The sequence below is a fragment of the Canis aureus genome, chromosome 21, assembly GCF_053574225.1.
Source record: "Canis aureus isolate CA01 chromosome 21, VMU_Caureus_v.1.0, whole genome shotgun sequence".
NCBI classification, from domain to species: domain Eukaryota; kingdom Metazoa; phylum Chordata; class Mammalia; order Carnivora; family Canidae; genus Canis; species Canis aureus.
Genome location: NC_135631.1, coordinates 43571011 through 43585742, shown reverse-complemented (window position 1 = coordinate 43585742; position 14732 = coordinate 43571011). Strand labels below are relative to the sequence as shown.

At 50.3% G+C, this 14732-nt stretch overlaps 1 protein-coding gene across 1 annotated transcript in view; it reads left to right on the top strand.

Moving 5' to 3' along the window:
• Positions 1-5474: 5474 nt before the first annotated feature.
• The window catches only part of LAMB1 (laminin subunit beta 1), a 69233-nt gene continuing 59975 nt past the window's right edge, over positions 5475-14732 (top strand). Inside the window, exons 1-4 of the mRNA XM_077864052.1 lie at positions 5475-5585; positions 6638-6813; positions 9129-9264; positions 12262-12335. Of these exons, the coding sequence (XP_077720178.1) occupies positions 5549-5585; positions 6638-6813; positions 9129-9264; positions 12262-12335 (423 nt within the window). The 5' untranslated portion in view covers positions 5475-5548. The remainder of the gene's footprint in view (positions 5586-6637; positions 6814-9128; positions 9265-12261; positions 12336-14732) is intronic.

Genomic DNA, 14732 nt, shown 5'->3' with positions numbered 1-14732 from the left:
TTAAAACATTCAAACACAGACCTCGGTACTCATTTGTGACCTTTCCATTGGCGTTTTAAGAATAAACAGATGACTGTTCTGAAGACACTAATGATAAAGACCTGCTTGAATCACGGTAAACGAGGCCATGCTGCAGTTTCAAACAAAAACCTCCCGGATCTCAGGCTATAAACAACAAAGGTTTTAACTCTCTTGTGCTACATATCCAGGAAAATGTCTTGGCTTGTGTAATGTCTTCTGGCTTCAGGCATAGCTGGATCAGGGTATTCCAAGATGGTCCTTAAGGGGCTGCCTTCCTCTGTGGTTAGCCCTGGTCTCAAGGGGCTTCCCCTAGTTCCATCCAGATAACTCCATGTCCAGGGGGAAAGAGATTTTGTCTCCCAGAAAAATCCCAGCAATCACTTAATTGGAAATATGCGTTGTATACCCATCCTGAACCAAATACTGGAGCCCATGGTGGGATTGGCCCCATCCAGATTATGTGGGCTGACAATGTCAGAGGATTAAGTCCTTCAAAAACCTCTGGCTGCTGTTACCAGACAAGGGGATATTACAAGCCCAAATAGCAGTTTCTATTGTATGGTCCAAGACAAAATGCCACGATGCACTGCTTGATTCAGGCCTTCCATCTTCTAGAAGGTGACAGCACCCTTATGTGCTCCATTAATGGTCATAAGGAAAGGTTATTCGATTTTTGTTATTTATCCAGCAAGCAGATTTTGAGTGTATTTGGTACACCAAAAACTGCTACCGGATGGGAATACAAATTCCGATAAAACACGGGCGCCTGCCCTCAAAGAGCTCCTAAGGACAAGGGCATTTAACACAAAATTACAAATTCCTGTCCCACACATTCTAAAAGGGATGTAGACAGTGCTATGTGACATTTGTTCTGAATTTTCCTGGTCATTGAACTTTTTCTTAGCTCCCTTCTGAATCTCACAAAGCACACTTAAATCTAATTTTCAAAACAGCACAAATCTAGTATTTTTCATGGGAACAATGTTACGTCAACAGCCAGGTTTTAGAACCAAAAGGTCAAAGTCTAGAACGTGACATCCTGGTTTCACGTCATTCCAGGATTTGAAATGAGACCTATAAGTGGCATTCTAAGACTATGAAGGTGACCTTGAAAGCAGTTCTTTTTTTTTCCTTCAAATAATGCCTCAGAGAAACAATTCTTACATATTCTGAGTCAAAGGAGCCAACAATTTGCAGTCCCATCTGCCATTCAGAATGCTGCAGAACTTTCCAGTAAAGACTGCCTTATGATGCAGCAGGTAGCGCCAGGTGAGTACACGTGTGGAATGGAAAAGAAGGGTAAGGGTCGTGTCAGCGGGAGGAAAGCCTCAAGGAGCTCCACTAACAAAAGTGATTCATTCCTTCTAAATTTGTAACCTCTTCAGAAACCAGAGGAAGCTGTAGGAAATAGAACAGAGAGGAAGAATTTGTGCCTGAGTGAAATGTGGAAGTATTCCTAAAATGAACTCCAGTTTGGTGATAGTTCTCGTTCTACTTGACTCTAAATGCATGCGAGGTAGAAAGTGAACATTTAAGATTTAAAGATGTCTTGTGAACATGGAGACTAGTCTTCATTTACTTGCATTCAAGAAACCTTTATTGAGCACCTACGATGTGCCCCCTGTCACATTAGGCGGTGTTTATGCACGAATCAATGTTGCACAACAGCTGGCCTCATCTCCCTGTCTATTGGAGATAAGAGTATAAACAAATAGTTACAGCATTAGGTCATTTACGCTGGAACAGACTTTTATAAGGTGCTGGTGGACGGAGTTGGGAGTGGAGAGAGGGAAGAGAGGAACTCTGTAAGCAGAGGCTTTTAAGACGCATGGTCTAGTTCACCAAGCTGATGAGGTCACCGAGGGTCCATGGAGCAGAGAGCCAAAGTATAAAGTATGTCCTGAACAGGCAACTTTAAGCAGCTCATAATGGGCAGAGGGAAGCTATTGAAGGCTTCCGAACAAGAGAATGATGTAATCAAAATGTGCCTCAGAAGTCCTTCTGGTGATGTCAGGGAGGATTGGACAAGAAGGGGAGACTTTGGAATAGACACGGCAGCCAGAGGGGCTCCGGCAGGGGTTCAGACCCGACGTGAGGACAGATGATGTTGGGCAGGGTGATGATGTTAGAGCAATGGAATATGGTGGCTAGCTGCCAGCAAAATAGAAAGGACAGGAACCTCGTGCTAGGGAAAGGTAAGGAGAGGGGAATGTCCAACATGAGTCTTAAGCCGGGCTGGGTTTAAAGACGTGGGAATCTTTAGGGTCTGGGGCTTGGCTTAATGCTCTGTCAACATCTTGAAACCATTAATTTTTAAACAAAGGGCCCACATGCTCATTTTCATCGTGCACTGGGCCCTACAAATCCTATAGCTAGTCCTGTTCCCAGGCTCACCCTGAGCGCAGAGGTGGAGCACAGTGCCAATAACAGACATTAGAAATAGCACACATTTTTTGTTCTAGAGAGGATGGGTGGGAAGACAAGTTCAGTTTTGCAAGGCAGGTACTTATGGGCCATCAAAGTGGAGCTACTCAATAGGCTGTTAGAAATTGGACGTAAACTGCACACAAGGTATGAGCTAGAGTTACAGATGTAGGAAGTACCAAGGCTAAGGTGTGGGGAGGTGGGGCATGAATGAGACTGTTTAGAGGGAAAAGAAGCTCCTTTCGGAGCATCTATGTTTAAGGGAAAGAGAAGTGGGAGAGGGGGGAGTCAAAGTCCTACGGGAAAATTTTGGAATTGTGTCCTGGAAGTCAAGGAAAAAAAGTCTCAAGAAGGGAGTGATCATGTGAGATAAGCCACAAAGAGACCAGTAGGGAAAAGACCACTGTGCTTGGCGGTTAGAGGGTCCGTGGTCCTCACTGGGACCACAGGTGGAGATGGAGGTCCTATTACGATGGAATGAGCAACCAAGAGGAAACAGAAGAGCAGACTAGCCATTCAAGCACATGGGTTAAGAAGTCAAGAGGAGGAAAGAAGTGTAGAGAATAGAGACAGGTTTTGTGTTTTTTTTTTTTTTTTTTCCCTTAAGATGCATAAATCGAGCAGTTTACATGTGAGAGCAGTGCCCTTAAGAGGGCAGAGGAGGGCACACACTTCCAGAACAGAAGTACATTCCGGGATGGGGAATGGAGACAGACAAACTCAGATGGAATGGTTGGACCGTGCATGTGTATGATACACATTATCCCCTGCACATACGTGTTAGGAAACCCTCGACAAGCCTCCTAACTTTCTCGGTAACGTTGTTTGCCCGAGAGTGAGGTGGTCAGAGCCCTGGGCTTTAGAACGGTGCTGAAGGGTTAACTCCTTACAATCTACGAGAAGACACTGCCCAGGGACAAAAATCACTGCCGAGTAGCAGGGAGGGAGGGAGGGAGGGAGGGCTCAGCCGAGGTCAAAGCAGAAGCCAGGCTCCTGCAAGAGGCAGAACTGAACGACGCTTGCCATGTGTACGGATGAAAAACTAATAAGCAACTTTGGCCCAGGGTATTAAGAGCTCAACAAGGAAAAAAAAAAAAAAAAAAGAGCTCAACAAGGGGGGAGAAGCAACTGCCTCCGAATATTTTTTTTAATTAAGCTCTGCAGACCCTCCGTTGCGATGTTAAAGGCTCACGACGGCACCTGCTTTCTCTGTGTGGTCGGGCCCCTCCAGCCAGCACCTGGGAGCCTGCACATTGTTGCTTGGAGGCAAACCTCTCCTGGGGCTGCAACAGGGCAAGTGCTGATTTAGTGAATAATTAATGTATCACCAAGACCTGAGGCTCCTGCCTCCCGCCGCACAGAGGAGGTTTAGAAACCCATAAAGCAGCTTTACTCTGCGGTCTAATGATTAAACTTTCCCTGGGCCCTACTTCATTGCAGTGAAGTTAAACGCCGACCAACTAGCCACTTAAACCCTTCTCCCCTCCCCCGGGGCGGGGGGACTAAAAACAGGCAGATTCCCGACTGGACTGGCAACTGGCGGGGCTCCCCACACGCAGGGCACTTTTGCCACAACCCCAGCTTTGACTCCATCCTCTGCTAGGGCAGCAGAATCGGGCTGTCACTGGAAGGGTGGCCCTACGCCAGCCTCTCTTCCCGCCCCAACCCCCGGGAGCTGGGTGAGCTTCTGCATTAACCAGATGGAACCAGACGGGTGGCACGCAGTGCTCACCCCACCCCACCCCCCGACTTGTCTACGGTGGAGTTAGCTCCTCTCTAGAGCTGCCGAGGTGGCGCTTTGGCGGTTGTGTCTCGTGCGTGCGTGAATCAACCCTGTCACGGTGAGATGGGAAAGGGCCTCACCAACAGTAGTGTCATTGGAGAAATTCCCTGAATGACAGCAAGAAGGAGATAAAAAAAAAAAAGGAATTAGGTGGGTAATCCAATGCGGCGGCCACCTGGGTGGCAGGGGCCACCGGCGGGTCCCGAACAGATGCGCGCGCAGGGAGCCCGGGGAAGAGCGGTTCCCCCGCCGCCGCCTGGACACTTGGAGACGTCGCGGCGGCCGAGCCCGGGGACACCGGCGCCCTTCCTTCTCCGCAACAAGCCTCACAGGTCGACCCTCTCTTTCCAAAGGGTTAACCCGCCTTCCCCGGTGCCCTTCCGTGACTCACTCCTTGCAAGTGTGAACGCCCCAGCGCGCGGTAGGTCCCGCGGCCCCCCTCCCCTCCCCTCCCCTCCTCTCCCCTCCCCCGGCGCCGCGCGCCCCGCACCTACCTCCGCCACCCGCCCCGACGCCGCCGCCCCCCGCGCGCCCCCGGGGCGGCCCCGCAGCCGGCGCCACGCACCCCGCCCCCACCTCGGCCGCGCGCCCCCAGACCGGCCGCCCCCCGCGCGCACCCCCGGCCCCTCGCCGCCTGCACCCGGGGGCGGCCCCGCAGCGCTCCCCCGCCGGCGCCCCGCACCCTGCACCCTGCACCCCACACCTGCCTTGGCCCCCCGCCGGCGCCCCGCACCCTGCACCCCACACCCGCCCCGACGCCGCCCCCCCGCCGGCGCCCGCACCCCGCACCTACATCGGCCACGCGCCCCCAGGGGCGGCCCCGCAGCCTCCCCCCCCCGCCCCCGGGAGAGCGCGCAGCCCGCGGCCACCGCAGGCGCGGCCTTAAAACAAAAGCGGCGCCCCGGGAGGTGGGAGGGTGGCCCCGGCCTCACCCCCTCCCCGCCCGGCCGCCGCCGCCGCCGCCGCCGCCCGCCCCCTCGGCCCCTGCTCCGTGTGCGCATGAGCGGAGGCGCCTCCCCCGGTTCCTCCCGAGGCCAAACTTTCTAATTCCCTTCTTTGGGCTCGGGCTGCCGGCGGCGGGGACGGCGCTCGCGCGGCCGGTGGGGAGGACCGGGTGGCCGCGCGACCCCTGCGGACCCCGGCCCGCTTCCGCGGGGCGGCAGCACAGGCTCGGGCCCCTCCTCTCTCTCTGAACGTTTGCCCTTTTTCTGTTTCTTTCCCCCTCCGTCTCCTTCCACCTCTCCAGAGAGGACGAGCGGGGACCGGGGCGGCGGCGCGTGCTCCCCTCCGCCCCGCGCGGCCTCGGCTGCAGGCGCTGCCATGGGGCCGCTCCAGGTGCTCGCTTTCAGTTTCTTAGGTAATTCCGCGGGCGGGGCGGGGCGGGGCGCGGGGGGCTCGGACGGGAGGGCGACCCCCGAGGCCGCTTGCCCGGCTCCCGGCGGGCCTGGAGGGTCGGAGACGGGCTGGTGGCGGCGGAGGTCGGCGCGCGACGATCGCCGCGGAGCCGCATCCCGGGGGCTGCGCGCCCAGACCCGGGCTCCCGCGGCCCCGCTCCGGGCTCCGCACCCCCGGAGAGACCCGAGACCCCGGCGCCGCCCTCCCTGCGGGGCGCAGGCTTCCCGGGGCGGGGGGGGGGGGCTTGCCGCCGAGGGCTCCCCCGGAGCCCCGTTCCCGGCGAGGTGTTCGGGCTGAGCGCAGGCTCAGCCCCGGGAACAGACTGGGGCCATGTGGCTTCAATTAACCATCGCCGTTGGCCCCCGGATGGCGCCAGAAACAGCTGGACCGGGTGCTTCCCGGGGATGACGAAGCGTTGAAGCGGCTCCAAAGCCGCAGGGACTCGTCCACGCGCCCCTTGCCGGGGAAGCGGCGCCCCCCTGCGAGTCCCGCTGCCTCGACCCCGCGGAGCGCCCGGGACCCCCGAGCGTGCACACACGCACACCCGCACACGCGCGCGCACACACGGTTTCGCACGGAAGATGCACAGGCTGCCGCGTGCACCGAGGCTCGTGCGCTCACCACCGACCGCGCGCGCGTGGGTTTTTGGGCTCTCGCCTCCCTGCGCGCAGGTCCAGGCACAGGCGCATCGAGGCGGCTGGTCTGGACGTCTGCCGTTTGCGGCTGGAGCCGCCCCCCCCCCCCCGGGGTGCAGATCTGGGTGGGCTTGGGTGTCCGTGGGTCACCCGGGAATGCGGTCCAGGGCTGCTGGACAAGCGTGACATCGTGTCTCTCCCCGAGCCCTCTCCGCGTCCCGGCCCGTCCCTCGCTCATCTTCCCCGTGTGCCTCTTTCCTGTGCGTTCTGCTTTCCAACGAACCTGCTCTGTTCCCACCCCTGCTTGTTCCTTTTGCTCGGGCTCGCTCCCTTCCTGTGCCCTCGCCCCCACCTGCCCCGTCGCCTGCCCTTTCCACAGCCCTGTGCGGAGCCCAGGTGCGCGCTCAAGAACCCGAATTCAGCTACGGCTGCGCGGAGGGCAGCTGCTACCCCGCCACCGGCGACCTTCTCATCGGCCGGGCACAGAGGCTCTCGGTGACCTCGACGTGCGGGCTGCACAAGCCGGAGCCCTACTGTATCGTCAGCCACCTCCAGGTGAGGGCGGAGATCCAGCTCCAGGCTCTGCGCGCCTCCTCCTGCCGCGCGCGACCTAGGGGCCGGGCCCTGGGGACTCCACATCCTGCCCGCCAGCCAGAGAGGAAGCGCAGCCAGTCGGGGAGTCCCGGGATTAGACTGGTTGCTCACCTCCCCCCGCCCCTTTTTTTTTTTCCACCATTTCAGTTTGCACAGTTGTATCCGCTAAACATTTCCTGCCGCCTCCACCAAGGGTATAGTCAGTATGGAAAGGCCGGGCTGCAGGCAGACCTGGCCCCTGCCCAGAATCCTGACCCAGAGACTTCAAAAGTCCTGAGTGTTCTTGGTTTTGTCTTTATTTTAAATCTGACCTTCTTGGAAATGTGCATAAAACATAGTTTATCCTCTTCTTTCTTACGCTGAGTGGTGATCTTGGGTTTTTCCTGTTTCCTTTGGATAAAGGGTATGGCCGAGCAGAGACACCTTGCAAGGTCACTCCAATCACTGAACCTGATTTTCTCTCATGTGCTGCTGTTCCCCACCTGCCTCTATTAGATACTTTTTCAAAAATGCCCTGGTTGCCATGGTACCCTGATAGAGGAGAACCAAAATGAAATTTCAGGGTGCCTCGATCATAGATTTCAAAGGTCACGTTTTTGCAAAGTCAAAACTAATTTTAAAAACAACAACAAAACAAAGGACCCAAAACAAACTGCTTCGAATCAGAAGCTTTTTCCATGAAAAAATTTTTTTTTTGTTTTTTTGTTTTGTTTTGTTTGTTAAAGTAGACCGGTATTTCTGGTCTCTAAAGCAAGCAAAAGGCAACTAGTCTAACATGCAGGGCAAGTGCCAGAGCTGATCCCTCCAATTTTGGTCTCTCTACCTAGCTGTGTCCCTGTCCTTTGCGAGTAGGTCAGTGTTGTGTGGTTTGTACCACGGATGCCTTAAAATGGAGTCACTTTTACAAAGCAGAGACTGGAGACCTGATAAATTAAACCAAAGGAATGCGGTAAAGTGGATTCTGCTCATTTGCTTCCAGGTTTATACGGAGATGTCTAGACTGCTTCCTCCTGATTAGAAGGGTGGCTATAATTAAACTTTTTTTAAGTTCTGGTAATTGTTCTGGTATTAGTTTCCTTGACTACAAGTTAATGAAGGCAGTCGACATTACCTTGTCTAATATTAGCATGTACATTTTACCTAAAATATTATGTTAACATTTACCTCAGAGGCGAGGATATCCTGTAAATGAATCACCAAATTCTGAAACCGGCTTTGACCAGAATGAGAATTTGCAGCATTTGTCTTAAAAGCCAAGTAGAGGCAGACTCTCTGGTTGATGTGATTAGCCATGGAAGTGTGGAGTGCTCTTTACAGATATCGGAGCCTAAAGAAAGGGACTGGGTGTGCACTTCTCTCAAACATTTAATGGGTCTGAAAATCGAGGCAGGAATCTTAAGTATTTTGTCCAGGGTCTCATTGCATTCCTGACTTTTTTTTCTCTCTTTTTCTTAGTACATCTTGCTAGTCCCTAAATCCTTTTGGAAGGAAGAGGATAACCAATAGCTAAATAAATACAGACCTAGAAGTACAATCTGTTGATAGCGTCCTTATCAGAATATCATCCCTGTTTAAATGTGAGATACCTGTGGCTCTCTGTAGATGCCATTCTGAGCTTTATTGAGGTCCGTGTTGACGCTCTTTGAATTGGTCTCAGTGCTTCCAATACAGCAAGACAGCCTGGTACCCACTTCTAAATATTCTGAGCGGTTTGTAGGTTTGCCTACAACAAGCTGCAGCCACAGATTCAGTGCTGGGGCAGAGCAGAAGCTGAGAAAACTGGTTCTGTATTTCCCAAAGCTTCTTAAATACATCTGCCTAATACTTGGCCTCTGCCTTATGTAGGTTTTAGATAATCAGGCCAAAGGAATTGTTCTTTTTTTCTTTCCTTTTCATTTTTCCGTTTGCTTTATGTCAGCAAAAACTCTCTAATACCTCTTCTGCATTTAACTTGAAGAGTAAGCTTCTCTAGCTTTTCGTGGAGAGGAAGGCTTATGCCTTGAAATTTCATTTCGATTAAATTAGTAGTTTGTGGAAACAATGCCTGCTTTTACTTTTGACCTTGAATTTACAAGAGTGGAGGAGATTTTCAAAAGTCATTCATACTCCATAAGCTAAAAAGCTAAAGGCCTATTATATGTCACATAAGTAATTTTGACACGTGGATTTTTCTTGAAGCAAGTACGTGTGATTCTTGTACTGTGGGCTTAATTTTGGATGTGTGTGTGTGTAAGAATGATTGCTGCTTAGACTCATGAAACTCACTTTTCTTCCAGGAGGACAAAAAATGCTTCATCTGCAATTCACAAGATCCTTATCACGAGACCCTCAATCCTGACAGTCATCTCATTGAAAATGTGGTCACTACATTTGCTCCAAACCGCCTTAAGATTTGGTGGCAATCTGAAAATGGTATGTGGTTGGTGTGGAAACAAGTTCCATGGAGTGTGATTGGTCACCTGGAAGGGGTTTACAGGTCCTGGGTATTGGTCATCTTGATTGGTTTCTCTGCCCTATAATTATGGCCTTTGGCAGATTTACTGCCTGAAGCACTAACTTTTCTGGGGAAAATCTGATCTTTCTTCCTGCAACATGCACTCTCTATGAGCAAGCAGTCTTTCATGCTAGACCAGAGGGGTATTTCGTAGTCCTCATCCCAGGGGAATCTATGTGGGGGCAAGATATATCTGTTGGTTGTGTGAGAAGGCCTTGCATGGCCCTTAATCTTCCACAAAATAGAGCATCTTCCATTTTGATCAAACCCCTGAGGAAAGGACGGAACCAGCCCCTATCTTACCACCACCGCCTTTTCCATCTAGAGAAAATTCAGTAATAGTACAATGAATCAGCACTAGATGTAATCTTTCAAAGACTGTCAACCTGGATATGACCCCAACTCCATTTTTCTAGTGAGTATGTGAATCCAGCCCCTTTTCCCCTTCTTTGCTTTTGGGTTTGGGTTTAGGAGACTCTTCGAATGGGATGTTACTTCGCTGGGAAACTAAGCCCCAGGTAGTTTTGCATTTGCTTCAAACTTGAATGCTGAACTTTGGGACATAAAGGAAGAGTTATTATGTCTCTTAAGTAGCAATGGTACCATTAGACCCTCCAGAAAGTTATGAGAATTCTGGCTCTCCAAGAAGCGTACCTAGGCTTGGCCATCGAGAGCATGGACTCTGCTGGATCTCTCTACTCTGTGTGCCCTACCCCTGGGAAGCATTCGGATGCTTGCTGTCGGTTAACGCTCTGTAAAGAGGAACTCCCTTAATAGGCTTCCTTGTCATTGACTATGAGGTTACACTTACTTTCTAGAAGACTGTTGGTTTCCGGGAAGGGCTGATTATTCATTGGTCAGCCTTGGCACTGCATTGGTTACTAGACTGAGACAGACTGCTCTTCAGAGCACATGTGTCGATTAGAGCGTTATCCATTCTTAGGGGAGGTTATCTGGGTTGATCGTTCAGTGCGAAAGAGAAGTTTCTGTAACTCTGCACTTAAATCACAGAAGACTTCTGCAATAGCATAGAGCTTATTCCAAACAGCAAGAGTATGTCCTGACTGCCCGCATTCTTCCAGTGACGGGAAAAGACAATTAGAAGGACGCCTCAACCTTAGCATCAAGTTGATAGACAGGAAAACTGGTCATCACGTGCTGTACTTCCAGGGGAGGGTTTTTCTTGGTCACATCAGGAGTTCATCAATTTCTGCAACTTTGAATTTGTGGAGCAAGAGAGGCCAAATGCCAGAAAGACGGATTTTCGAGTAGAGGGGCTTGTATTCTCTGTCACAGGAGATTAGAGGAGGTTCAGCTGAAGCCTGGTCTTCAGAAAATCAGACTGATTGTTCCTACCCTGTTCTTTATGGATGTGATTTTATCCATTTTCTGTGGATTTTGTCCAAGTTGAGATTTAGGTGGTGGCATTAAATTATCAGTGTTCAGTCAAAGAACCAGGCTTGGGGTGTAAATCTAGTTTTCACCTCCCCTTCCTGATGATCTCTCTCTAAGTCTGACACAAATCAAATACCCCGTGAAAGAATCCTCTTGTTTCTTTTCCTTGTGGACTTTTCTTCCCATATTAAAAAAACTGTAATGCGTTATCAGGTTATAAATCTAAAATGGAATGTGCTTTTAGGGCGCGCATTGCAGCGTATGTTCTTATGTTACAGAAAGGGTACCGGTCTTGTTTGTACTTTACATTATTCTGTTATCTTCATTTTGAACAAATATGGCAGGTTTTTTAAAAAGCCTGGGAGAGAAGAGGACGCATAGTGGCTGAGCTAACATTTCACTCCGAAATGTCCAGAGTCAGGTTTTAATATGGCTCTTTTTAATAAGTTAGATAAGGTTAGTTAGTGTGATTATAATGTTTTTCTTTAACATTCCAACTAACTCATATCCGTTTCGGTGACCACCACTCACCCCCTACAATTGGCTTGGCAGTTTTCCAGTGGGAGAGTTTATTTCAGAAGTCCTACTGGTTTCCTGAAAATACACCAGCCCCTGACATGATTCATTCTGACACATTCCTGTCATCCTGGCTTTAAGACTTCTTTTGCTCTAGAAGGTGGACCCCAAAAGCTCTCTCAAGCACAGGAAACATGCAAGAGGTCTCCATTAGCAAACTGGCAGGCTGGAGGGCCTGAGGTATTAGAGAGGAGGAGGTACTTTCAGTCTCTGGAATTCCAGTGGCCTTTTTAGTGTGTTAACGTGGGACTGACCGACCCTCGGGGCATGGTGCAAAGGCTCATTTGTTTGTTCAGGCTTCCCCCTGAAAGGGAAGATGTTAGTATTTGTTCTGGGCCAGTTTATTTATTTGGCCGATTCTTTGTCTCTGGCATTGTCTCTCCGTTGTGGTGATGCATCCAAAGGCTTCCCCATCAGGGATAGGTCTTTCTAAATGGGAGCATAACTAATATGTGTGGTAGACTCTTATTTATTTTCTTTGCGGCTGCATTTAAAAAAAGGAATATTTGTGTTTTTCCTGGAGGAGGATCAGGTCCCCTGCTTTAGGTTGCAAGCTGAACCCCTACTGTGCACAGGAAGTGACCCCCCCCCCCCCCCTTCTCCTTGGAGAGTCGCTTGGCTTGGAGGATTGGGAAGATGTTTTACTTTTTTCCTCAGCAAAAGCTGTCTTACTTGATAGTAACTAGAGGCATCCTGTGAGATGTCTTGTTCTGGTGAGTAGATTCAATATGGCGATCTCTGGAATGACTTGGGGAAAACCGGAGAATCCTTCTGATTTTGTGCCTTACCACCCAAACCAAGTTTTCAGCTTCATATCCAGAGAGAATGCAAGGAGGATTTTAGGGAGGGGCATGAGGAGAATTTAAGAAAATCATCCCAACTGTTCACAGATAGCCCTGTTTACCTTACCATTTCCTTTTTTATTTCTAAAAAATCTCCTGTAGGCGTGGAAAATGTAACTATCCAACTGGATTTGGAAGCAGAATTCCATTTTACTCATCTCATCATGACTTTCAAGGTAAGGAGCTTGTAGCTTTCTCTCAAATGACACGTTGAGAGCACGGTGTAATTCCCTTTTTGGTATGGATGTCTGTTGTGAGTCGGCCTAAATGGGAACTTAAATATTATTGTTGCCATAAATTGGGATAATTGAGCGGCTTTTTAAGATGGGCATGAATAACTGTGTTTAACAAATACTCTATCTTCATGGCAAGAAGGAGAGAGAGCGCCTCTATTCTAAGGTAATTCAACTGTAAACTTTTAATTAGATCTCTTTTTATTTCCCCACGGAGAGAGGCAGTTTTGACTCTCTCCCAAACCACAATAAAACATCTGGAGAGTAAATCCCTGATCCCTGTGTTGATGTTTTAATGCCGAGCTTGGTAACTGAAAAGGAAGTGTATTATCTTTCATTTGCAAGGGTTTGCAAAATTTGTGGGAACAGTTTTACCATTCCTTAAGAAATGTGTATGCCTTCTTAAATGTGGATTTTCTCATCCTTTTTCTTTTAGAGATGTAAATTGACTCCGGGGCTAGGGAATTTCTCTGTACAAAGTCCCTTTGTTTCTTCATAAGCAGCTGCCTGGAAATGACAGACTTCACATGGCTTAAAGTACATGTTGATGCACATAATACCCATAATTTACCTATTGCTTCTCAGATTAAAATCACTTTGAGTAGTTTTTGGTTGGAGTAGGGGGCCTTATCTGTACCCTCTCAGATTAGGAAAAGGTGCCAGGGGTAGCTTTACCATGTGTGTGGGTAGCCATGGAAGTCCTACCGTGTCCTCTACCAAAGCCCGGAGGCCAGGGAGCATGGATGGGCACGGAAGTCGGAACATGACTAGGAGGGATGGTGGACTGCTGGTTCCCAGGCCTGAACCACTCATCCCCTGCCCATCCCCCCCAGAGGTCCTGTTGCTGATGGAGAGGAAAGTTTACACGGTGACACCTGATACTGGGGAAGGTGGGGATGGGGTGGGTGCAGGAGTGGGGGGTGCTTTCAGGAAGCAACTCAACACTGTGCCTCCTCCCTTCATTAACCCCTGAGCATGGCCGTTAGAAGTAAAACTCAGCCATGCAGGACAATGTTGCCTTCATGTTATGTGACACCTAAAAATACACAAAATTTATCGTCACTCATGTTGATGGTCCTATCTTTTACTTCAGAAAGGGCATCTGTTGTTTGCCTACATGGGTAGTTCTGAGTTTCTGTACATCCAGAGGTCCTTTGGGTACATAGTCTGTAGTTAAATAGTCATTCAAATGAGTACAATGGGCCAAAGATGAAACTGCGCACACAAGTGCAGAAGGTCAAACAGGAGGTGGTGAGACATGAGGAAATGGGTACGAGTTGCCAGACTGGAGCTGGTGAGAGAAAACTCATCCTTTGGATTCTAGCTCACGTGTGAAAAGTGACATCCAGGAGGTTGGACAGGCTTGGGTCTGAGTCCCCATTCTGCCCCTTACTGGCCCGTGTGGCCAGAGCTTCCTCTTTGGAAGGAAGAACGGAAGAATAAGAACACCTCTACTCTAGGGTTGGGTGACCTGGGCCTCTGCTCCGGGAATAGGCGTAATCTTGCTACCTGGCACATGAACGGCATGCGATCATTTTTACATATGCTGATGCTTAGCAGATAGTGCTTACTCTACAAATATTTACTGAATGAGTAAGTGGATAAAGGAATTCAGCCCTCTTCTGTTTGTAAGAAACTGCCCTAGGTCCTATGGGAGATTTTAAAGATACCACCATTGCTTTTCTCCAAGACCTTCCCATCTACTAAAAGGAGGGAACGTAGACTTGCAAATAATTTCTATCATGGAGTGTGCTAAGTGCCGTAGCAGAAGTTCAGACAGTGTCCATTCTGGGCACGGAGGAGGGGGGAGATAAATCCTTGCCTGGGATAAAGGAGAAAGCTTCATGAGGAGAGGTCTGGGGCTCTATGTGACCCGGGCCAGGAGGGCTGAGCAGGATCTCAGTGGGAGGACGTGGAAGAAAAACCATTCTGCCAAGAGGACACCGTCTGAGAGCAAAGCCCTGGTGGTGGACAGTTCACACAGGGTTTCTTAGGTGTAGATGTGCCTTAAGGCAGGGGTGGGGGAGGTGGGGGGGAAGGGGAGTCAGATGACAGAAGGACTGGGCCTGCTGGCTAAGGGGTGTGAACTGTACAGGGAGCCATTGACAAGGAAATGAGACTGGATTTCAGGAAGGTGGTGAGAGGAAACAGAGGAGGGCCTGGGACCATGAGAACCGAGGCTCATGGGGAGGCCCCTGTTGATGTCTGTGTTGATGGGGGGCTCACCTTGGAGAGCACCTGCTGTTCACGCACCCGGGCCTGGCTCTCATGTAGGAAGGAGCCACCCCTGAAGCCAGTTCGTCCCGGAAGTATCACCAGAAATGCTTTTTCAAATCACAC